General features: G+C 36.3%; 1 protein-coding gene across 1 annotated transcript in view; it reads right to left on the minus strand.

Moving 5' to 3' along the window:
* Positions 1-9,241: 9,241 nt before the first annotated feature.
* The window catches only part of LOC135216820 (homeobox protein orthopedia-like), a 139,555-nt gene continuing 122,690 nt past the window's right edge, over positions 9,242-26,106 (minus strand). The window contains 2 exon segments of the mRNA XM_064252321.1: positions 9,242-9,886; positions 9,888-10,021. Coding sequence (XP_064108391.1) covers positions 9,493-9,886; positions 9,888-10,021 — 528 coding nt within the window. The 3' untranslated portion in view covers positions 9,242-9,492.

Consider the following 26,106-nt stretch of genomic DNA (forward strand, 5'->3'; position numbering starts at 1 on the left):
TCCTTCCTTCATATTCAAGTAGCCTTTCTTTTCCATCTATTTGTTAATCCATTTCTCTCCTATTTCCTTCCTTCATATTCAAGTAGCCTTTCTTTTCCACCTATTTGTTAATCCAATTCTCTCCCATTTACTTCCTTCATATTCAAGTAGCCTTTCGTTTCCACCTATTTGTTAATCCAATTCTCTCCCATTTATTACCTTCTTATTCAAGTAGCTTTTCTTTTCCATCTATTTACTAATCCAATTCTCTTCCATTTCTCTCCTTCATATTCAAGTAGCCTTTCTTTTCCACCTATTTTTTAATCCAGTTCTCTTCCATTTCTCTCCTTCATATTCAAGTAGCCTTTCTTTTCCACCTATTTTTTAATCCAATTCCCTCCCATTTCCTTCCTTCATATTCAAGTAGCCTTTCTTTTCCATCTATTTGTTAATCCAATTCTCTCCTATTTCCTTCCTTCTTATTCAAGTAGCATTTCTTTTCCATCTATTGTTAATCCAATTCTCTTTTTTCTCTCCTTCATATTCAAGTAGCCTTTCTTTTTCACCTATTTGTTAATCTAATTCTCTCCTATTTCCTTCCTTCATATTCAAGTAGCCTTTCTTTTCCACCTATTTGTTAATCCAATTCTCTCCTATTTCCTTCCTTCATATTCAAGTAGCCTTTCTTTTCCATCTATTTGTCAATCCAATTCTCTTCCATTTCTTCCCTTCTAATTCAAGTAGCCTTTATTTTCCATCTATTTGTTAATCCAATTCTCTCCCATTTATGTTTTCCATATTCATGTAGCCTTTATTTTCCATCTATTTGATAATCCAATTCTTTTCCCTTTTTTCTTTCCTATCTAAGCTGCCTTACTCATGTTCCTACTCTCTCAAGTGTTCACTAACTTGATCTTCTTCCTCCTTTCCTCAGTTCTCCCTCCTCTCTTCTTCTTCTCTTCTTCTTCTTCTTCTTCTTCTTCTTCTTCTTCTTCTTCTTCCCCCTAAGCTCCTCTCTTTCAAGGAGAGATAACTAAGACTTCATCTGGGCGAGTCCATCACTTAGTGCCATTCATCACCCACTCAGGCCCACTTTGTCTTCTCGGGCTGAAAAATGGTCGCCCCGAGTGGCTCTTTTTACGAAGGGCCCCTCCGGGAAAAGAGGGCGTTTAAATGCGGAGGCATGGGGGCGGCGGGCGGGGGTGGGGACGGAGGGGAATTCTTCCGTGGGGGGGGGGGGGGGGGGGGAGCAAGAGAAGTAGGTGGCGACGATGTAGGAACAGTTAGTTTTCCTTCCGGGGAACTCGGGTTGCATAAAGGAACCTCAAATGATGGCTCACGGTTTCCTCTCCCGAAGTGTATTTCGGGTTAGGTGATTTGTTTGAGACGTCTCAGACGAGAGATTCTTTTTCTACCGAATTGTTTGTTTCTCTGTTTATCTAAAAGCATCATTTCCGTTTGACGCGAAGCTCTTCTCTTCATTTATTAGATTTATTGATCATCTAGGGGGCGGGTCTCATTTATTTGACAGCTGCAGTGTACAGTGTTCTAGAGTAACTTGCTTCTCCATATCATGGCTGTTTTGAATATACGCCTTTCAAGTTTTCTGCTGGAATGTCTTTTTAAGTTTTCACATTTTTGTTTACCTTTTGGGAGAACTTACTTTTCCAATATATTTCTTGCCTCTTGGCTTCTTTCATTTTATATTTACTCAGATTCTTACGCGTATTCATATTTCGTTGGTAAATTCCCTCTTGTATATTTCTGTGCTATATCGATCACAGTTTATTTTTTACCGGATGTCCTCGTACGTCAGTAGTTGGTTTCACACCGACTTGAAGTTCAAAAGGAAACAGATTGTTTCGTCTTTGGCACACAAATCCTGCAGTACATTGTCAAGTGTATGACACGGTACACGTTACAAGCACTGTAATACCTAATATAGTAGATTCACATCAGCAGTACATCTGATGTCTAGACCAGTCCCTTACGACGTTCCTTGCTGGCTGTTGATAATCCAATCACAGGGCTGGAAACTCTTACTCTTTATCTAGAGTTCACTTCACATAGGCAGGATGAATGTTCCACCTCTCCTGAGGGATACTTTTGAAAGACGTATCCCTCAGGATGCCTATGCGAGCTCTCTCGAGAGGAGTTTCTAGCCATGTGATTGGGTTATCAACAGCCAATCAGGAGCGTCGTAAGGGACTGGCCTAGACATTGGATGCACGGCTGATGTGAATCACTATACGTACTTATGGCTTATGATCGCTAATTCCTGTACTTTTTCTCATCAACGGTGAGCATCTTGTAAATCGCGTTATTCATATTCTGGGACGATTTTTGGTAAAAATTATCCCTTTTTTTTAAGAGCTTTAATACATACTTATTCACTTTTATCTGTGACATGAAGTTACAAGTTTTCTTTTGAAAACTTTTAACTTCATTCAGTCATAGTTCGCCAGGAGTAAGTATGCATTTTTGGGCTATGTTGTACAATCTACTGTAACTTCAGGTATGGGTGACGCAATGCTGGCAATCTGTCAAGTAGCTTTGATCTGTAAGGATAGTGGATTTTTCAATTGATAACGTATACCCCATTCATTCATTCACTGCTATAATTTTTTAAGATTCATCTCTGTGAATCTTCCATTGAGCTGCAAAAATCATCTAGCTTTTCAGTGGATATTGACAAACGACCCTTACTTAATTGCTGTTGCCATTTGAAATACTGTTGTTATTCGCTGTTATGTAAAGTACTGCTGTTATTCGCTTATGTCATTTGAAATACTGCTGTTATTTGCTGCTGTAACTTGAAATACTGCTGTTAATCAATGTTGTCATTTGAAATACTGTTGTTATTTGCTGTCATCTGAAATACTGCAGTTATTTGCTGTTGTTATTTGAAATACTGTTGTTAGTTGTACTCCACCTTAACAGTATCCCTGTTCCCATTAATGTGTCGGTAACCAATCCACGGACTGAGCATACAATACTTTGCTTCACTTCGCTGACCCGAAGACCAGCTTCGTAACGGATTGATTGATTGATTGGTGGCTACTATAACTGGCGTTACAATATTTAGGTTATTGACGATGTTTGTAACGTAGGTGTTATTTGTCTTTCGTGGATATGAAACAAAAATGTGACCAAATTTCGCGGTCAATAATATATTTTATTTGCTGCGAAATATGAATATTTGAGATGAGCCAGCTGCCACAACATGACGTAGAATACGGATTACAATTGAAAGAAACTACAATTTATTTATGTTTGCTAAATGAAAGCTACCTAGAGTTCTTCTCTACCGAAATGATACACATTAAAAGAAAATAAGACTTGTAACATGAAATATTATCAGCCACGCAGCTACTAAAAAGTTAAGTATATCTTAGTTTAACCAGACCACTGGACTTATTATTAACAGCTCTCCTAAGGCTGGCCCGAAGGATTGAATATTTTTTTACTTGGGTAGGAAACAATTGGTTACTTAGCAACGGGACCTACAGCTTATTGTGGGATCCGAGCCGCATTATGTAAAGAAATTAATTTCTAATCACCAGATATAAATTCCTCTGATTCCACTTTGGCAGAGCGGGGAATCGAACTCTCGCTAACAAATAGTAGGCGAGTACCCGCTCGTCCAACGAGGAACCAAAGTTCTTTCGGAGGGGAAAATGATCCCTTCAAAAAAAATCTAATAACTTAATATACATTATCTGTTTGGTTTTTCTTTATTGATTATATGCAGACAACACTAATGTACAATTAATATTATATTCGTCCCGCTTGCATATCTTGTAAGTTCTTGAGACTGAAAAAAAATCTAACTATTTAATATACATTATCTGTTTGGTTACATTTTACTGATTGCATGTAGACAACACTAATGTACAATTATTATTACATAATATGCGTACCGCTTGCAAATCTTGCAAGTTCTTGAGACTAATAAATAACCTAATATATAGGTTTGTAGATGATTCAATAAGGAGAAAGGCAAACACAGATTAATCAATAAAATCCTAACCACGTAACTTTGTTGGATCTTCAACACTTACCTTGAGAAATGGGGAAAACTAATTATAAAAGGTAATTTATGGTTACTTCTTACCTCTGGAAATTGGTCTGGTTATAGGTAACTTACAACTCACTCTTTCCTCTTGAAATTGGTCTGGTTATAGGTAACTTACAACTCACTCTTTCCTCTTGAAATTGGCGTGGTTATAGGTAAATTATAGCCCATAGTTTCCTTTTGAAATTGGTCTGGTTATAGGTAACTTATAGCTCACTCTTTCCTCTTGAAATTGGTCTGGTTATAGATAACTTATAGCTCAATCTTACCTCTTGAAATTGGTCTGGTTATAGGTGGCTTATAGCTCATACTTGCCTCTTGGAATTGGGGGTCTCCCCTTAGTTTAGGTAACTTAAAGCTACTCCTCGTCTCTGAAATTGGTCTGGTTATAGGTGACTTATAGCTCTCTAGAATTTTGAAATTGGCCTGGTTATAGGTAACTTATAGCTCACTATTTCCTCTTGAAATTAGCGTGGTTATAGGTAACTTATAGCTCATTCTTTCCTCTTGAAATTGGGGTGATTATAGGTAACTTCTAGCCCACTCTTGCCTCTTAAAATTGGCCTGGTTATAGGTAAATTATAGCCCATAGTTTCCTTTTGAAATTGGTCTGGTTATAGGTGACTTATAGCTACTCTCGCCTCTTGAAATTGGTCTGGTTATAGATAACTTATAGCTCAATCTTACCTCTTGAAATTGGTCAGGTTATAGGTGACTTATAGCTCACACTTGCCTCTTGGAATTGGTCCAGTTATAGCTACTTTCGTCTCTTGAAATTGGTCTGGTAATAGATGACTTATAGCCCATTTTTTCTTCTTGAAATTGGCCTACTTATAGGTAACTTATAGCTCAATCGTACCTCTTGAAATTGGTCTGGTTATAGGGAACTTATAAACTCATGTTTCCTCTTGGAATTGGTCTGGTTATAAGTAACTTTTAGTTCACTCTCGCCACTTGAAATTGGTCTGGTTATAGGTGACTTATAGCTCTCTAGAATTTTGAAATTGGTCTGGTTATAGGTAACTTATAGCTCGCCATTTCCTCTTGAAATTAGCGTGGTTATAGGTAACCTATAGCTCTCTCTTTCCTCTTGAAATTGGGGTGATTATAGGTAACTTCTAACCCACTCTTGCCTCTTGAAATTGGCCTGGTTATAGGTAACTTATAGGCCAATGTTTCCTCTTGGAATTGGTCTGGTTATAGGTAACTTATAGTTCACTCTCGCCACTTGAAATTGGCGTGGTTAAAGGTAACTTATAGCTGCCTCTTACGTCTTGAAATTGGTCTGGTTAGAGGTGACGTATAGCTCACTCTTTCCTCTTTAAATCAGGGTAATTATAGGTAACTTCTCCTCTTGGGATTGGTCTGGTCATAGGTAACTTATAGTCACTCTTGCCTCTTGAATTGGTCTTGTTATAGTAACTTATAGCTCTCTAGAATTTTGAAATTGGTCTGGTCATAGGTAACTTATAGCCCATTGTTTCCTCTTGGAATTGGTCTGGTTATAGGTAACTTATAGCCCATTGTTTCTTCTTGGAATTGGTCTGGATATAGGTAACTTATAGCCCATTGTTTCCTCTTGAAATTGGTCTGGTTATAGGGAACTTATAGTCCACTATTACCTCTTGAAATTAGTTCATTAATAGCTCAGGCTTACCTCCTGAAACTAATGATATAATCACTTAGCGAAAGTTTTTTTTTTTAGGTTCGTAGCAGGATCAATGAAACATCAGGAAAACTACTAACGCCTTTATTTCAAAAGCTACAGTATTTTTTTTTATTATTATTTATTTATTTATTTTAAGACATTGTTTTCGGTCGGCCAGCAAGCAGACAAAAGGAAAAATTTGAGGACAGACATCTACAATCTCATATACACTGTACATGGTGCTTGCCTCATTAAAAGGGCTAAAGGAAAGTTAACAAAATTGTGAAATAAAAGGGACATTTAAAACGAATATCACAAACTACAATGGCAAACACTGGGAGGGAAATAAGATGGAAATTACACGTATTATAAAAATAAATTGTCGAGACGAATTTGAGGAAAATGGAATATATTTCAATATCATATCCACTTCATATTTTAACGGTATTGACAGGAAAATACAAGTAAAGAAAAACGGGACGAAGCAAAACCCTGACATTATATAAAAATAAGACGAGCGAAAGAAGAACAGTAAAGATGACCAAGAGACAAAAATAAAAATCTTATGTACATAGAAGTCTCTCCCTAAAAGGGTATTGTCGGAGACTCCATCAATCACTTTTTACTGTCATTCTTCCAGGAGGCCACCAACCTCTCAATCAAGGTTCCCGGATTTTTTTTTTTTTCAAGTTTTTCTTTGATGTTTCCAAAAGTTCCATGATTCATTTTGTGACCTCATGACGTGTTGCGCATTATCATCTCGCACTCGTATCCAAAATTCTGGATTTTTTTTCTGAATTCTTTTACCGTAACTGGTGAGTGACCACAAGTACTTGACGTCATGCTTTGATTATCATGAACACTACGCATCGCTTTCCTCCATAAAATAATTTTCTCGCAGGTATTTTGAAAGACTTCCGTCACAACCTTCGGACAAAATGTTAATGCTGAAATGTCATTCGTGTAATGAATACGCCTGAAACCGTTAAGATAAAAGGTTCTCTTTAACGTCTTGGTCTGATGATAACGCTCGTTCTTTAGAGTAGTAGATCCGTGTAATGCACTACTATAACTCATTTGCATTTTGATATGAAGAGGACAGGTAGGATCTATAGTAGCCATGGCACAAGTATTACATATATATTCACGCGGATATCTGAATCCACATACCTTGCTATGCACAGTCATATCGGTTTGCTAGAGAAATAATATGTTACTATATTTAGTGTCTCAGTTCACTAGGTTGAGACAAATATCCAGAATTGTCAACCAACTGGGAACCGCAGACTTCCATGTTAGCAAAACCAAAGATCTCACGATACTAATTTCATTTTCAAGAGCATCCCAGACTTTTTCTGGTGAGGATTTTGTTTTAACTTTGACGTACCAGAGGTGCGTAGTTCTGTATACCCTGTTTTATTGTCAGAAGGGGCGCTAAAAATGCGACTCTAGCAAAATGAATCAAAACGGAAAGAGAGAGAAATCACTACACCGCTTACCATTATACAGAGCGTGTAAAAGCACTCAACAAACAAATCCTGTCGTTTCACATACATTAATGTACACTTCATCTAATGTCTTCTTATGAGAATCATCATCGACATCTCCAAACATAATTATAAAACACGACACTCATTTGTTACTCATATATATATTATATATAATGTCTTGGTGAAAATTCCTCTCATGATACACACTATATATACATTTTTCGAAATATCCATACACATATATACAGGAAAAAAAGTAAGGACTACTTTCACTCTTTTAGCATATAGCTCCAAAATATAGATACTAGAGAGTGGCAAGAATGATTACGGTAAACACTTCACTGGATAACACTAAATTGCGTCGCTGGTTGTGTTCGTGACGTTGACATTTGGGTTGGACGAGCAACAGAGGGTGAATGTGGAGTAGATTCATCAGAAAATAATGATCAATGTCATCTCTAGCATTTCAATCAGCTTCTGAAACCTCCTTGAATTCGTGAAAGTATTCCTCAGGTCTCTAAACGTTTGTTGGTTTGTTTGTATGGTATTTTACGTTGCATGGGAACCAGTATGGTTATTCAGCAACGGGACCAACGGCTTATCGTGACTTACGAACCACGTCGAGAGTGAACTTCTATCACCAGAAATACACATCTCTCAGCCCCTCAATGGAATGCCCGAAAATCGAAATCGCTGCCACCGAGGTGGCAGGCCAGGACCATACCGACCAAACCACTGATGCGCTTCTGGAAGTTCCGTATTTTTTGTAAAGATATGTCCATTAATTATGACGGAATTCCTGACTCTTCCGTCACTTAATTCTTCTCTGTGTGGGCTCTGTCAGCTGCATAATCCACGCTATGAGAGTTTACTCACAATAATATTGCTATGAATCAAAAGAAAGACAGGGGTAATCCGTATTGTCAAATCATGAATGAAACTAAATTGACGACAATTCAGAGAAATCCTGCTTGAAGACTTTTGCGGTCTCGGATATTTACAACAATAGAAGTATTATCTATACCTGTATAGCTTGTAACCATGAAATGCACTGAGAAGGAATGTATGGCAGGAAAACAAAACGTTTTACAGAGGGACATCTTGGTATATATATATATATATATATATATATATATATATATATATATATATATATATTATATATATATATATTATATAATATATATATATATATATATATATATATATATAAGGGACTAGACACGAACCAAACGAGGAATGAAATATTGTGATTACAGAAACAAATAAAACTGTATTTGGACTTTAAATAAAACGCAGATATACGAAAGACGGGAGAGAAAGTGAAACAAAATTTGCGTGTGAGAAGTTAACCACAAGAATATAAACAGGGTGTCCATAATGTCCCAGTACCATTACAATTATTAATGGCTTGCTAAGGTACTGGACTTTATGGACACCCAGTATATAGCTACCATATGATACACTGTTTGAACTGATGAATTTGACCTGGACACTGAAACGGAATGCAACGTTTCGACTGAATTACTCCACACATCAACTTGCTCATTTATATTTATAAATTTTTTTTCTTCTCTTCTCATTTCAATGTCCTATTCCCAACTTCACTGCTCCATTTCTTTCCCTTGATACAATTACTCTTGTGTGAGGAGACTCATCTACACCTCTAGCTGTATAAACTCAACATCTATATGATTCCAACTATATTGCTTCAGTACACATAACATACAGCTTATATATATCAAATATATATATTCATATATATATATATATATATATATATATATACTATATATATATATATATATATATAGGTATATATATACATTATATATAATTATATATATATTATATACATATATATATATTATAACCTTTTTATATATATATGTATATATATAATATATATATATATATATATATATTTTATTATACTACTTATATATAATCATATATATATTACACATGTTATTATATACATATATATATATACTATGTACATATTAATATTTATTAACAATGGTATGTGCTTGTCTGTACGTACGTATTTGCATTTGCATATGCGTGCATGTATACATGTCATATATTTACACATAATCACGGGTACAAGCACACGTATATGTATATTTATAGAGATTAGGTAATACGATCTCATACAAAAAGGTTCCTAAGTGATCCAACCCCCCTCCCCTCCCCCCATCTCCAACCGGAACTGACCTATGACCCTTGACACCGCCGTGACCTTGAACGACCTTGACCCTTGACCTGAGAGCATCGACGCGAGGGCAAACAACACCGACTCAGACCAGAGCCGAGGTCTTCACGAGGCTTTCGAGGTGTTCCTTGGCTCGGAGCCTCAGAGCCACGATGGAAGACGACCTCAGGTCGTCTTCGGGACCCCCCAGGGGGGGAGATGAAGAGGACCGCTCCTGGAGGGGCGTGGGCAAGGGCGGAGACATGGGCAGAGGGGGGGTCGTGAAAGCGGCGGGGGTGGACGGCCCCGATATGGTCGGAGGGGGCGGGGGGCCGACGCTCATGGCGGAGGACGTCGGGGGCGTCAGGTACGAAGGGTAGGGTCCGTGGGGATGGGTCAGGAAGCCGGGCAGGGACGGGACGCTGCCGCCCATGGTCGGCAGGGCGCTGTGGATGGAGGGCATGGTGCCCTGCAGGCCCGGGAGCCCGGGAGGAGAGGGGGAAGAAGTGGTCCAGGGGGCCAGGGGGTCCGGCTGGGTCGGTGTAGGAGGCCAGGGATTGCTCGTGAAGGCGCAGTTGGGCCTGCTCCATCTTCTCCTGACGGCGCCATTTGGCTCTGCGGTTCTGGAACCACACCTGCCGGAGGGAGAGAATTCAGCCGTTAATAATAATAATAATAATAATAATAATAATAATAATAATAATAATAATAATAATGGTTACATATATCACACGGCTATATTATTGTGGATCTGCAACCATTATTACCATTTTCGACACGGAAAACTGTGCCCACTAATAATAATAATATAATAATAATAATAATAATAATAATAATAATAATATAGCTGTGAGAGAGTTGGTGGTTCTTGAATAGATATTAATAGCTTTCGAACCTTGTGCTAATAATAATATAATAATAATGATAACAACAGGAGGATGACATTTAGTCATAATAACAATAATAATACTATTAATAATAATAATTAACGTTAAAGACAGAATTCAGTTGCGGTTTGGTAATAAAGACGAGTAACAGTTGCTACAGTAACTAAAAACCAAAATACCTAATCTTTCGAATATTTGTTAATATAATGGAGGATATTCTTGTTCTCTCCAGTTAGGCTAAGTACTGCCTAACAAACAAACAAACACAAACGCACACAAACCATTATCAATGATAGGTTCAGAAGTGATCAAGTGTTACCTAACAAACAAACGCACAAACCACCGTAAATGAAGGTTTTGTAAATGATCAAACACACACACACACACACACAAACACACAAAACCAATGCAAATCATGAGTTCATAATTTATCAAGCGGTACCCAATTAAACAAACGCACAAACACACAAACCAATACAAATCATAAGTTCATAATTTATCAAGCCGTAGCCAATAAACAAACGCACAAACACACAACCAATACAAATTATGAGTTCATGATTGATCAAGTGCTGTCTAACATACAAAAGCAAACAAACACACATACACAAACCACTTCAAACGACAGGGTCGGAAATTATCAAGTGCCACCTAACAAACAAACGCGATGGGGTCGTCGGAAGTGATTACTACATGACAAACAAACACACAAAGAGAGAGAGAGAGAGAGAGAGAGAGAGAGAAATACAAATTATAGGTTCAGGAATAATCAAGTGCTTAGGATCAACAGACAAGGAAAGAGGATGTTCTATAGACAAAATGAAAATAACCAAAACAAAAACATAAAATAAAAAAACAATAAGGAAATGAACAGTAAAACTGGTAAAAATAAAATAAGACTAAAATAGTCATAAATTTTGCGACTATTTGTAATGAAACGGAAAAGGAAAAGAAATTTATATAGACATATATAGACAAACTAAAAATAACTAAACAAAAATTTAAAAAAATAATGATAATAAAGAAACAATTAGGAAATGAACATTAAAATTGCTGAAAATAAAATAAGACAGACTAAAATAAGTCATAAACAACTCGACTATCTTGTAATTAAACGGAAAAGAAAAAGAATTTTATTTAAACATACTAAAAATAACTAAACAAAAATTTAAAAAAAAATAATGATAATAAAGAAACAATAAGGAAATAAATACTAAAAATGGTAAAAATAAAATAAGACAGACTAAAATAGTCATAAATTTTGCGACTATTTGTAATGAAACGGAAAAGAAAAAGAATTTTATATAGACCAAATGAAAATAACAAACAAAAATAAAGAAAAATAATAAAGAAAACAAACACCGAAGAGAGGCGAATAAAATGCGAGAAAAAGAAGAAAAAAAGTTGATTATTGTAACTACAAAACAAACAGTTAACGAACAAGTAAATAAGTAAAAAATGCAAGGATGATAATGACAAGATTCTGAAGTGCAGAAAGGAAAGGTAAGAGACGAACAAAGAGGAGGAGAAGAGGACGAAGAATAAGGATGATGATGATGATGATGAGGAGGAGGATGAGGGGAGGAAATGATAACTATAAAACAAGCTACAACGAAAGGATGATAATGACAAAATTCGTATACACAAAACGGAAGGGTGAAGAGACAAACAAAGATGAGAGGAATATGCAGACGGCGAATGAGGAGGATGAGGAGGAGGAGGAGTAGAGGAGGGGGAGGAAAGGGAGGAAAATAAGGGGGGTGGGGAGCAAGATTCGCAAAGTGCAAAACGGGGAGGCGAAGAAGCAAACAAAGATGAGGAAGAAGGACAAGATGGAAAAGGCGAAGGCGCAGGAGGAGGAGGAGGAGGAGAGAGAGAGAGGAGGGGAAGAAGAGGAGGAAAATAAGGGGAGAATGAGAGGAAGGGGAGGGGGTTAGGGGGGGGGCTCATACAAGAAAGGGGAAAGGCCGTGGCTTGGGTGGTCTTCAGACCCTCCAGGCCGAGTGTTATGGTTCACACGATGGGATTCGACGTCATTTACTGCCACACAAACACCATTGACTCATGCTCTCTCTCTCTCTCTCTCTCTCTCTCTCTCTCTCTCTCTCTCTCTCTCCACACACACAAATTCATACACTACATACAGAACCCGGCAAGGACTCAAATAAGCAAGTGTCTCTTTTGCAATCATAGAAAGCATAGATATGCAACGATACAATTAATTTATCAAATGAACCCCAAATGCGAGATAAAAGAATAAAAAGGGCCAATAAACGAGAAACACAGTAAAATAGATCAATAAACGAGGTATGAAGTAAGATAAGAGATGAAAAAAAATTAAAACAGAAAAAAATATAAACAAACAAACTCATTAATGTATATACCTCAAGCAGGATTCACTCGTCTATGAATTATTGAGCAATAAAAATGAAATATTGAAATATACTATATTACTATTCAATAAGTAAAGTTGCTGAATCTACATGGCGAGGGGGTTGATACATCTCACCATCTGCAGGAAGCATCAAAGCAAAGCAAACGAGAAATACGCCAGAAAATCTAACGCACGAGATAGTTGATGGAGTTCCGTCAATCGAGCGGGAAGAAGTAACTCGCGCGCAAATGGATTAGAGGACATAGAGGAAGCTCACGACTGTGATAAAAACAAATGAAAAACGGTTAAGCAACGATTGCGTCGTTCGTTAAACTCGAAGTAAACAAACTCGAAGTAAAATCCTCAGCACGTAATATGAAGCGCGGGAAATCTTTTAGTTACTTTGTAGTGAATACGGGAGTTAATTTCTCATTTTTAAGAAGGGTAGGGCTGCCGTATGTTTGACAGGAACTTTGTTTCTTACCTCCAGATTATTGATTGAAGCCACACATACACACACACACGAATATATACTATATAATATATATATTTATAAATAATATATTAATATATATATATATATTCTAATTAATAATTAATATATATCTAATATATATAGATATATAATATATATATATATATATACAATATATATATATATATATATCTATATATATAGTATATATATATAATATATCTATGTATATATAATACTATAGTATATATATATGTATATATATATATAATAATATAATAAGATATATAGATATAATATATATATATATATATATATATAATATATATATATATATATCAATACATACATACATATATATATATATATATATATATATATAATATATATATATATATATATATATATATATATATTTGTAGGCAATCACCTTTGTGGCATTGGCTTCTTTGATACAGACTTTTTCATATTTCCTTACATATATATATATATATATATATATATATATATATATATATAATATATATTATATTATAATATATATATATATGAGAAAGAGAGAGAGAAGAGAAGAGAGAGAGAGAGAGAAGATAGCAGAGAGACGAGTGAGAGAGAGGAGAGAGAGGAGAGATGGAGGAGACTTATTCATATAAACATATCGACGTACGAAGCAAACTCAAAATTTTCTATTTGCGTAAAAAATCACATTATTATTATTATTATTATTATTATTATTATTATTATTATTATTATTATTATATTATATATTATTATTATTCTTATTATTATTATTATTATTATTATTATTATTATTATTATTATTATTATTATTATTATTATTATTATTATTATTATTATTATTATTATTATTATTATTTAGGAAGCAGACCCTCTCTTAAGCATACTGTATTAAAAGTAATGGCTATTCGAAAAATAGAGAAGAATCTCTACAAGCGTAACGCTGCTGAAGTAGACATTACTTTTAATAAAGTATTATTATTATTATTATTATTATTATTATTATTATTATTATTATTATTATTATTATATTCCTAATAAACTTTCAAACACCCTCTTTCCCTTGCTCTAATCGCTTGAGGTTTCTCGTGTAACCCTAAACTACGCAAAACGAGGCTCCTCTTCGAACCAATGAAACCCAACGTATGAAAATACGCCAAAATCACAAATCCTGGTCCAAAAAATAACTGACCCCTTTCTCTCTCTCTCTCTCTCTCTTTCGCTCCCTAAGCGTGAAGTTAGCTACATAAGAGGCTCTAATTGCCTGCTAATTATGCGTTAACGCCACGAGCATTAATAAAGCGTTCTGCGTTAATGACATGAAGGGCAATTATACGTAATTATACGTTCACTTAAAGCCACGATCGTCGCTCCGGCTTGGGTTGGCGCAGTGTTAAAATGATCGTGAAATCAGCTATGAATTTAATGATACGGCAAGTGAAATTCGTTAATTGGTGCTTCCCACCCCACCCACCCCCTCCCCTACCAACATCCCCCAACTCACCCAACCCCCACCCCTTCCAAATTATTCATAATAATTGATCTGTGAGTTTGTAATTCACAGCAATTAATCTCCAGCGTGACTAAGCGTTGCAATAAGCAAGCGTTGCAGGATGGAGGAAGGGTTTTGGCAACAAAATGGAGATCGGGGATCTGTCATTCAGTCACTTCGTTGCAATAAAATAAAAATCAATGATTAAGTCAGTGTAGTTACGTACGTCATCCTATTAAGAGATTAATTAGTAGCTTACACCGGGTGTCAACTGTCATTCCAAAGGTAAAAAAATAATTAAATTCAATTAAATTACCAGTGTCGTTTAATTTCACATAAATAGAATAAGATTAAATCAAATTACAAATATACAAAAAATATTAACATTTATTTTCATTTATGTATTTGTAATTTAATGTAATTTAACATAAACAGAACTGAATTCAATCAAATTACACAGACATAAACAAATATTAACATTTATTTTCATTTTCGTTTATGTTTGTCATTTAATATAAACAAAAATAGAATTAAATTAAAAATACATGAATGAAAACTAACATTCATTTCCATTTACAAATGTGTTTTAAATCTAACTTAATTCGGTTTTTGTTAAATTAACTGCTACTTGTTCACATTTTTATCATTTGGAATAGCATAATTCTTTTTTTATTTCCCTAATAAATTAATTATTGCTTTCTATCTATCTGTTTCGGCAGAAAGGGAAACCTTTTGGCATTAGAAAACCTGTCACATTTTGGTAAAAACATCTTTTAATTTAAATTTAAAAAAATACAAAAATAAACAAAATGTAATAGTACTCAAAATAATAGACCTAATAAAAATTTCCATTAAAAAAATTAACGAAAAAATACTGCAAAATTAACGCTTAAAATACCGGACCTAATAAAGGCTTTCAAATAAATACAAATAAATTAATGCTTAAGATAATGGATTTAGTTTTTAAAAATTCAATAAAAAATACAATAAAGATTAATGCTTAAAATAATGGACTTAATAAAAACTCCCCATTGAAAAACTAACTACTATAAAAATCAATACTGAAAATAATGGCCTAAAGAAAAACTTTCAATAACAAATTATATAAAGATTACAACGAAATAAATGCTCAAAATAAAGGACGTAATAAAACTATCCGTTAGAAAAATAAATGAAAGGAAAAATACAAAAAGAGGTGAATGCTCCAAATACTGTACCCAATTGCTATGGGGGGGGGGGGGGGGGGGGCTCACCTTGCCCGAGACCCCATACAGGTGCTAAAGGTGCTAAAACAGCAATTAACAGTCTCCCTTCCTTTCACCTGATCCCCGAACAGGTGATTATAGCGCGTCTGAGCACATAATTACATCTTCATTACGCGTATTACCAGAACACTAGGCATTAATTATATGGTAGCACCCTGACTCTGAAAGGCGTTTGCCGAGTCGCCCGTTGACGTAATCTGATTGTTTATTGGGAATATATATATATAATATATATATATATATCTATATTATATGATGTTTATATACTAATATATATATATATATATATATATATATATATATAGATATATATATATATCCTTTATATATATATCCTGGTATAGATAGATATATATATATATATATATAATCTATATATATATATATATATATATTATATTATATACTGTATATATATTATATATAAGTATATATATATATACATACATACATATATATACATATCTAGGTATACGTATATTATGTATGTATATGTATTGCAAAGAATGTTGGTTTCACCCTCCCACCACAGACCCCCCACTGCAGCAGTAGCTGATCATGATACATAGCCAGTGATATTTTCACCGGCCTGGCGGGTGGGAGACGCTAACCCGCGAAATCTGAGTGGCATGCCACGACACTGACCACTATACCAGCGGCCCAGCTGAATTATACGAATAAATAAAAGGGAAACGCTTGTTGGAGCATATAAATATATGTGCATGTTTTCAATAACAAAAAAAGGCGTTAACCAATAGAAATATAAATTAATTAAAAAAACTAAAACAACGTTGATAATAATAATAATGATAATAATAATAAAGAGTAATACATAATTAATAATCTTAATAATAAATTCACACATTAATAAACGGATAAAAAACAAGAAAGTATAACAATAAAAAGGCATTAACCTCAATAGAAAGAGAAATAAATGAAAAATTAATACGTTTAATAATAAATAATAATAATAATAATAATAATAATAATAATAAATATAATAATAAATTCACAGATTATTAAACAAACATACAAAAAATTTAAGCGTCAAAGGGGTGTTGTTCCCTCTCCAGCGCCCCCCCCCCCCCCACCCCCCCCCCCCCCCCCCCCCCCAACCCTCACGCCCAGGAACGAAAAACGTGGTTAGGGCGGTCGAGCCGAAATTTCCTGAAGACCGGAGGAAGTGGGGGTAGGGGGAGGGGGGGAAGGGGTTGGGGGGAGGGGCGGGCGGGGATCCCTTTAAATACCTTCGGTGTCACTAATTACTTCTTCGCCGCTTTGCAGCCGCCAACGCCTCCTACTCTCCCCCTCCTCTTACCCCTCCTCCTCCCTGGGCCCATAAATCTCCGAAAAAGAGAAAAGACGACTAACTCCCGGGGGGGGGGGGGGGGGTTGTGTAGGGGGTGTGTGTGATGGCAGAGGGCTTTTGCTATACAAAAGTTAAGGCGGGAGGCATATTTATCATTCTTCCTGTCGTGTATCGTACAAAAGTATACTACAGTGGCCTCTGAGCCAATCGAGGTTTTATTGCACTTTTTCTTATTAAGTATATCTGGCTTTCCTCTTACTTATCTTTATGTAAGTAGTTGAATAGTTCACATTGCACTTTTTCTTATAAGTATATCTGACTTTCCTCTTACTTATCTTTATGTAAGTAGTGAATGTTCACATTGCAACTTTTTCTTATAAGTATATCTGGCTTTCCTCTTACTTATAATTGTGTAAGTAGTTAATATTTCACATTGCACTTTTTCTTTAGTATATCTTGGCCTTTTTTCCTCTTACTTATCTTTATGTAAGTAGTTGAATAGTTCACTTACTTTTTCATTAAGTGTTGTTATTATTATTATTATTATTATTATTATTATTATTATTATTATTATTATTATTATTATTATTATTAATTAATCTGGAGATGAACCCTATTCATATAGGACAAGCCCACCAAAGGGGCCAGTGACTTGAAATTCAAGCTCCCAAAGAATATTATGGAGTTCAATCGTAAGAAGTAACAGAGGCGAATGGCAAATGCAGAAAGAAGAGATCGCATAATAAAAAAGAAAAGATAAATTAACAATCTGTTACATAAAAACATCAAAATAAACGTTTATTATTATAATACAAGAACTGCATTAGGGTAATAAGTAAGGCACTGCATCTTCGCTTGAAGTTCCAATTGGGTTAAGTAATTTAAGTCATCTGGTTGTAATTGTCCTCTTCCAAACCACCTGACTTACCTATTTCAGTGTAAGTCGATAAAAAATGCACTTAATTCTTTCTGCAAGTAATTCAATATAACAATTCATTCTTTCTGTAAGTAATTCAATATAACAATTCACTTAATTCTCTCTGTAAGTAATTCAATATTACAAGGCTTTTTTGTGGGATCGAATGATTGTTATTGTCCCCCTTCCGAACCAACGACCATCACACAGAGGTCTTTGACGCACGCGCCCGTGTAAGATGGCAGAGATATCTAGTCCCGTTTTTGTTGAAACGGCGTCCTTCACTGGCAAGAATATCGGGACAGCTAAAGAGCCGAGGACACACTTGGAATAATGTTTTGCCCCTCGACAAAGTCCACAACCGAGCCTTCCCTCTCCAGGAAGAGTTCTGCAGCCCGTGCATAGTTTTCCACAAGTTGTTGAACATGCCATTTTGTCATTGGATGAGTGGTCTGCGTATACTCGTCTACCAATCTGGTGGCCCGAGTTCACTCCTGCCCGCCGCCAATGAGGAATTAGCGGAATTTATTTCTGTTGATTAGAAATTCATTTCTCGATATAGTGTGCTTCGGATCCCACAATAAGCTGTAGTAGGTCCCGTTGCTAAGTAACCTATTGGTTCGTAGCCACGTCAATAGAAATCTAATCCTTTGGGCCAGCCCTAGGAGAGCTGTTTATCAGCTCAGTGGTCTGGTTAAAGTAAAATATAATTTCTTTTTTTTTCTGGAACATGCCAAAGGCTCTCTGAAGGTCTCATAAATGCACAATAACCTCATCCTGCCATTTGGCAGAGGCTTTGAAAATGGATACATTTTATATGCGCCCTGTAGCTGAAAGAGGTTGATCCTCCTATAATTAAGGGACAATATTAGATAGCACATGGAACCATCATTCCTTTAACATCCGGAGTTTTATTTACTTTCATGACTAATGTCACTAACATACACTTTCACCATTCGCTGCTACTTCTTGTAACTATGACCACCCGATAAACCAATCAGGAGACCCTTTATAAGCCATTTTTGTACTTACAAGTACAAAAGAGTTAAGTAATCCAAGAAATCTTAATTCCTTGTGTACTTCTGCATAATCTCGGTTTTCGTCCAAAGTCTGAGAAAGGTAGAACCTACTTTGATTTCTTCACGAAGAAATTGAAAGTAGAATTAAGCATTTTTCAATAATTTCTCATTTCAGTCCTTATGTATGTACGCCACAACAGTATTCCACATACCCAGCAAAGGCAAACGTCTACGACTCTGCAAGACAACCCTTAGGAAAAAAATATAAAAAAAGACAAAAATAAAAAAGCTATAACACACTCTACCTCATCTCATTCAACGCCTCACAAAGTAAGCCAATTTGAATATCACACAAGACTTCATCACAAAGGATAAGAGAAGGTATACAGAGCTTCTCCCGCACTATATCAACATTGGGTGCTTTGACTCTCTCTCACTCCCTCTCTCTCTCTCTCTCTCTCTCACTTCCCCTTCCCTTCTCGCATTGCTGCTAAAACATCGGTTGGAGAACAGAATTCATTCTGTTATTTAGTCTGCTGCTCTGCTCCTGCTGCCAGTTTTATTGGAAACGCAGTCTCGCTGCGTTGACACTTGCCAAGCTTCTGCCAAAAGCTTTGACAACCTCAAATGCTCCCGCCGTGCGAAGCGAGTTTAATTAATCAATCGTGTTTGCACGTCATTCGACGCGCTCTTTATAGAAAAGGAGGGGTCCTTTCCTTATTGCTCTGTATAAACTTCGCTCTCTCTCTCTCCTCTCCTCCTCCTCCTCCTCCTCCTCCCCTCTCTTTCTCTCGGACGTCATTAAAATCGTTAATTGTAAAATAACAATTAGCATTTCCAAACTTGGGAAAGCTTTCGTGTAAATTTCGTCCGCTTATCAATCTACAGATGTCAAAATTTAAACTCATTTTTCACGCTCACTGTAGGTGACACAACCCCTTTTTTTTTCTTTTCTTTTTTCTACAATCACTGCAAGAAACAAAACCACTCATTTTTCACTGTAGATGACAGCAACCCTTTTTCACACTCACTGCAGGTGACAAAACCACTCTTCACACTTATTGCAGGTGAAAAAAAACACATTTTTCACATTCACTGCAGGTGATTAAACCACTTATTTTCCACATTCACTCAGGTGACAAAACCAGTCATTTATCACACTCACTAAAGATGACATAGCAACTCCTTTTTCACGCTCATTGCAGGTGACAAAGCAACTCCTTTTTCACACATTGCAGTTGACAAACTTACTCATTTTCCAAACTCAAAGCAGGTGACAGACCACTCATTTTTCACGACTTACTTTGAAAATACGAAAAGTAGCCTCTAAGCACCAATACAGGCAATACTCTCGCCACTCAAAGCTTAACAGAGACCAAAACAACAAAGAATACCAAATAATTCTCCCTTAATAACATTATAAAGGGAAACTAACAAACAATATAAACAGCTTAAAACAGAAAGAAAACCATCTTGAGCAATACACAGACAACAGCATGAATATCAAACGAGCAACAGTCACTTCCCCCCGCCCCCCCCCCCCCCACCCCCCCCATTTCCAATTACCGAGCCAACGGCGTATGACTATTCATGATTAAAACTCAAACAGCAAAATAAACAGACCAGAATTACTCAAATAATCATATATACCGACAGCTAAAACAACCGGACAAATAATAATTATTCATCGTTCGTGATGAGCATCGATTTGTATTTAATCAAGGAACAAATACTCAGTCAATTAACCGGTTTTCAGCGCGTTTTATCATCGATATTACCCTGATACACACATATATAACATATATATACATATATGTACATATATATCTAGTAAAAGAAGCCCATAACAACACCAAAATATAGAAAGTTAAGCACCTACCTGAATAGAGAGGGACAGCTGTCTCTGAAGTAAAGTATAGTATACTAAACTTTCTATATTTTGGCGTTTTTATGGGCTCCTTTTATTAGATGGAATTCTGTTGTGACAATTTTTATACACACACACACACACACACACACACACATATATATATATATATATATATATATATATATATATATATATATATATATATATATATGTATATATATGTATATATGATATATATATGTATATATATATACATATATATCTATATATATATATATATATATATTATATATATATATATATATATATAAGCAACAAGCACCTCCTGAATATAGCACGCTTAATCCAGACGCAACATCCTTGAAATGCGTTTTAAAACTAAAGACGGTAATCATAATCTTAACACAATAACGAAAATACAGATAAATAAAACAGGAGGCGTGGAAAGCATTGTCCCATAAGCATCCACGTCTGTGCATACTGCATGTCGAGAATCAAACTCTCTCTCTGTCTCTCTTTCTCTCTCTGCTGAGCAATCTCGCATGAAAACGACAACTCCCTCCTCCTACTCCTCCTCCTCCTCCTCTCTCTTCTTCTTCTTCTTCTGAGGCGGCGAATTCGAACTCGGGGGACCCTCAATGAAGAGCGAATGAGTGGATAAAGTACTGGCCAATGGTGACTCGAGTACCGGTAACTAGATAACGGCTCCTTCTTATTCCGCCAATCAGAGGAGAGGACGTTTTTGTTGGCTGGGATACCACGGAGGGAGGGAAGGAGGGAGGGAGGGAGGATGGTAGCTGGAGGGTGAGGGAGGGAGGATGGGAGATAGAGGGAGAATGGGTTATAGCAGTTAGTGAGCAAGAAGTAGTGTGGCTGTGGGGGATGAACCTAAGGTTAGGATGTGTAAGGGGAGTTTGGGGTGGTGAGGGGAGGAGGGGAGGTGAGAGAGAGTAGGAAGCCTTTGTCAGAGAGAGAGAGAGAGAGAGAGAGAGAGATGAGAGAGAGAGATGAGAGAGAAGTTTTTTTGTGTTTTTGTAGCGAAAGAGAGAGAGAGAGAGAGCGGGAAGCGTTTTGGAAAGAGAGAGAGAGTGGGAAGCGTTTGAGAGAGAGAGAGGAGAGTGAGACGGACGAGAGAGCAGAGAGATAGACGAGAGAGAGAGAGAGACGTTCTGGAAAGAAAGAGAGATAGAGAAAGCGGGAAGCGTTTTAGAAAGAAAGATAGAGAGAGAGACTAGTGAATGTTTGAGAGAGAGAGAGAGAGAGAGAGAGAGAGAAGCGAATTTTGTAGAAACAGAAAGAGAAAGTGGGAAGTGTTTGAGAGAGAGAGAGAGAGAGAGAAGCGTTTCGTAGAAAGAGAAAAAGAAAGTGGGAAGCGTTTGAGAGAGAGAGAGAGAGAGAGAAGCATTTTGTAGAGAAAGAGAAAGTGGGAAGCGTTTTGTAGAGAGAGAAAAAGAGAGATAGGAAGCGTTTGGAAAGAAAAGAGAGAGAGAGAGAGAGAGAGAGGGGCATTTTTTGGAAAGAGAGAGAGAGAGAGAGAGAGAAAGATGGAAGCGAGAGAGAGAGAGAGAGAGAGAGAGATTTGAGAGAGAGAGAGAGGAGAGAGAGGGGAAGCGTTTGAGAGAGAGAGGAGAGAGAGAGAGAGAGAGAGAGAGAGAGAGAGAGAGAGAGAGAGAGAGTGGGGAGGGGAATCAATAAGAACCTGTGCGGTTTTCTGGGCTGGAGATAAAGTAGATGATGGTGAAGAAAAGAGAGGCAGGAGGAGGAGGGGCGAGTAGGGGGAGGGGAGGAGGAGGAGGAGGTCGGGAGGGAGAGGGAGGAGTTGGCGGTGGTGGGGTGGGGTGGGATAAGGGAGGTGAGGGAAAGGGGTGGAGGCGAATGAGGCGGAAGCGACGTGATGAGAGCAAAACAAGAGGTAATGAAAAGAAAAAAAGGAAATTAAATGCATCGGAGAGAAGTAAGTTAGATACAGATGCTGGTAAGCAAATGCACGGAAGACAACACAGCATCTCTCTCTCTCTCTCTCTCTTTCGAGCATCGTTTAAAAGCAATGAAGGTAACTGATTTTGTTGCTATCCACCTCTTTCCCTTCCCTTCCCTTCATTTTCTCTCTCTCTCTCTCTCTCTCTCTCTCTCTCTCTCTCTCTCTCTCTCTCTCTTTCGAGATTCGTTTTAAAAAGCAATGGAAGAAACTGATTTTTGTTTCTATCCACCCCTTTCCTTCCCTTTCCTTTAACCCCCAGTCTCCCTTCCCCCACCCCACGGCTTTCTCTCTCTCTCTCTCTCTCTCTCTCTCTCTCTCTCTCTCTCTCTCTCTCTCGTGAATAGTTTCAAAAGATGCGAAGGAAACTGATTTTTGTTTTCATTCCACTCCCTCCAACCCTTCTCCCCCCTTCCCCCCGTCTCTCTCTCTCTCTCTCTCTCTCTCTCTCTCTCTCTCTTCCATCGTATTTCCCCTTTCTGGGCATGAACTCGCAAATGTGCATTCGTTATGCAGATATCAAATGCATTACAATTATGCACAGAAAGCTGTGAATTACCCCCGGCTTGAAATGGCGAATAGTCATCATCCATCCTCTGGCAACCAGGGAACAAGAACTTGAGAACTTTGGTTATGGCAAACTCTCTTTAGCTGAAGAAGCTTTGTCAAGTGACGTAATATATATCTTCGTTTCAGATCCCACAACACCCGGTGGGTAAGACGTTAATTTATTAAGTCAAGGTTCGGGTGGCTGTTTCGACTGACAATTCACTTACGTTTGTTTTGGCCTAGATAATAATAATAATAATAATAATAATAATAATAATAATAATAATAATAATATAAACTTTATTAAAAGTAATGGCTACTTCAGCAGCATTACACTTGTAGATTCTTCTCTATTTTCCGATTAGCGGCTTTTGCCGTGCTACTTAAACAGGCTAGTAGAGCGCCTATAGAGGTCCTGATCAAATACAGTGTCAAAATCGGTGTATATATTTGAATTTTACAGATAAACTATGATATCATAGTCATCAAAGTCATTCTCTCTCTCTGTCTCTCTGTCTCTCTCTAGTGGATGTCTGGCAGCTCCAGACGAATGCTCGTTTCAAGAAAGAGAGAGAGAGAGAGAGAGAATATCGCTAAAGACTTTGATGACAATGATATCATACTTTATCTGTAAAATTCAAATATATACACCGATTTTGATACTGTATTTGATCATGACCTCTATAGGCGCTCTACTAGCCTGTTTAAGTAGCACGGAAAAAGTCGCTATTCCCAAAATAGAAAAGAATCTCTAGAAGTGTAATGCTGCTGAAGAAGCCATTACTTTTAATATAGTATGCTTGAGAGAGGATCTGCTTCCTAAATAATAATAATTAATTATAATTTGCTTATTACGTAAAAACTATTCGCTGATAAGGATTACATTTCACGTTTTAAAAATAAAACATTTTTTTAATAATATAATAATAATAATAATAATAATAATAATAATAATAATAATAAATGCGCCGAAGGAACTTCGGCGCAGTCGAGTTTTCTATACAGCGTATAATCAAAGCCTACGAAACAGATTTTTCTTTCGGTGTCTCTTTGAAATGCTGTATAAGCCGCGGCCCATGAAACTCTCAGCCGGCCGTGGTGGTGGCCTGTGTTGTTGCGTAGCTAGAAGCGCGATCATGGCTAACTTAAACCTTGAATGAAATAAAAATTACTGAGGCTAGAGGGCTGCAATTTGGCATGTTTGATGATTGGTGGGTGGATGACCAATATACCAATTTGCAGCCCTCTAGCCTCAGTAGGTTTTAAGTATGGACGTACAGACAAATCCATCTCAATAGCGTTCTTTTATAGAAAACCGATAATACTAATAATAATAATAATAATAATAATAATAATAATAATAATAATAAAAGAAGGATATGGGATATGCCAGTGGAAAATCGTACCATAATCATAGGAGCACTAGGCACGATCCCAAGATCCCTGAAAAGGAATCTAGAAAAACTAGCATCAAGTAGCTCCAGGACTCATGCAGAAGAGTGTGATCCTAGAAACGGCGCACATAGTAAGAAAAGTGATGGACTCCTAAGGAGGCAGGATGCAACCCGGAACCCCACACTATAAATACCACCCAGTCGATTAGAGGACTATGATAGAGCAAAAAAAAAAAAAAATAATAATAATAATAAACAATAATAATAATAATAATAATAAAATTGTTTATTAGGAAACATTATTTGCTGATGAAAATTACGTTTTACTTTTTAAATTAAAACTTTTTCTAAAACAAGTTTTTGCACTAAACGTACATTTATCTGTAAAAACTGATGAAATAAATAAATATTAGACCAATTTTACGTGTCAAAGTAGTTTTTACAAAAGAAAAAATAACATTCGTAGTTTAGAGTTGTCAACTTTGCAATTACTGAGTTTTCATTATTTCATATATGAATATATATATATATATATATATATATATATATATATATATATATACATATATATATATATATATATATATTATATATATATACTATATATATATATAGAGAGAGAGAGAGAGAGAGAGAGGAGAGAAACTCAATCCTTATTAATAATAGCAAAGCTGATTCAGCATGTCCCCTTTTCTGTAGCAATCAAAATATCAGACCTCATGATTCCTATCAATGGATGGCTTAAAAAATTATATATATATATATATATATATATATATATATATATATATATATATATATATATTTCCAGTCAACAACACATCAACCACTACCTATTTCTCAGCGACGCCAGAATTCCCAAATTGATTACAGCGTAAATACATAATATCTTCAATTAACCGGGGAAAAAAGAATCCGCTACTGACTGTAAGGACATCACTACCGACTAATACCGTCATCATTTGGCCATCGAGAAAATGTACTTTCATTTACCCATCAGTTCATCATCGAATATCACTGACATTTATTCCCGGGTAATGGACTTACCCTCTTTCCCATTATTCAATCACCCATCCCAATCATGGGTCGTTTGTGGGGGGCTGAAGATTTGTCCCTTTCACCCCCATTTGTTGGTGCAATCCCTGTCACATAAGCTGTTTGTTTGTTTGTTTGT

Source organism: Macrobrachium nipponense, chromosome 6, assembly GCF_015104395.2.
Source record: "Macrobrachium nipponense isolate FS-2020 chromosome 6, ASM1510439v2, whole genome shotgun sequence".
In the NCBI taxonomy this organism is placed as follows: Eukaryota; Metazoa; Arthropoda; class Malacostraca; order Decapoda; family Palaemonidae; genus Macrobrachium; species Macrobrachium nipponense.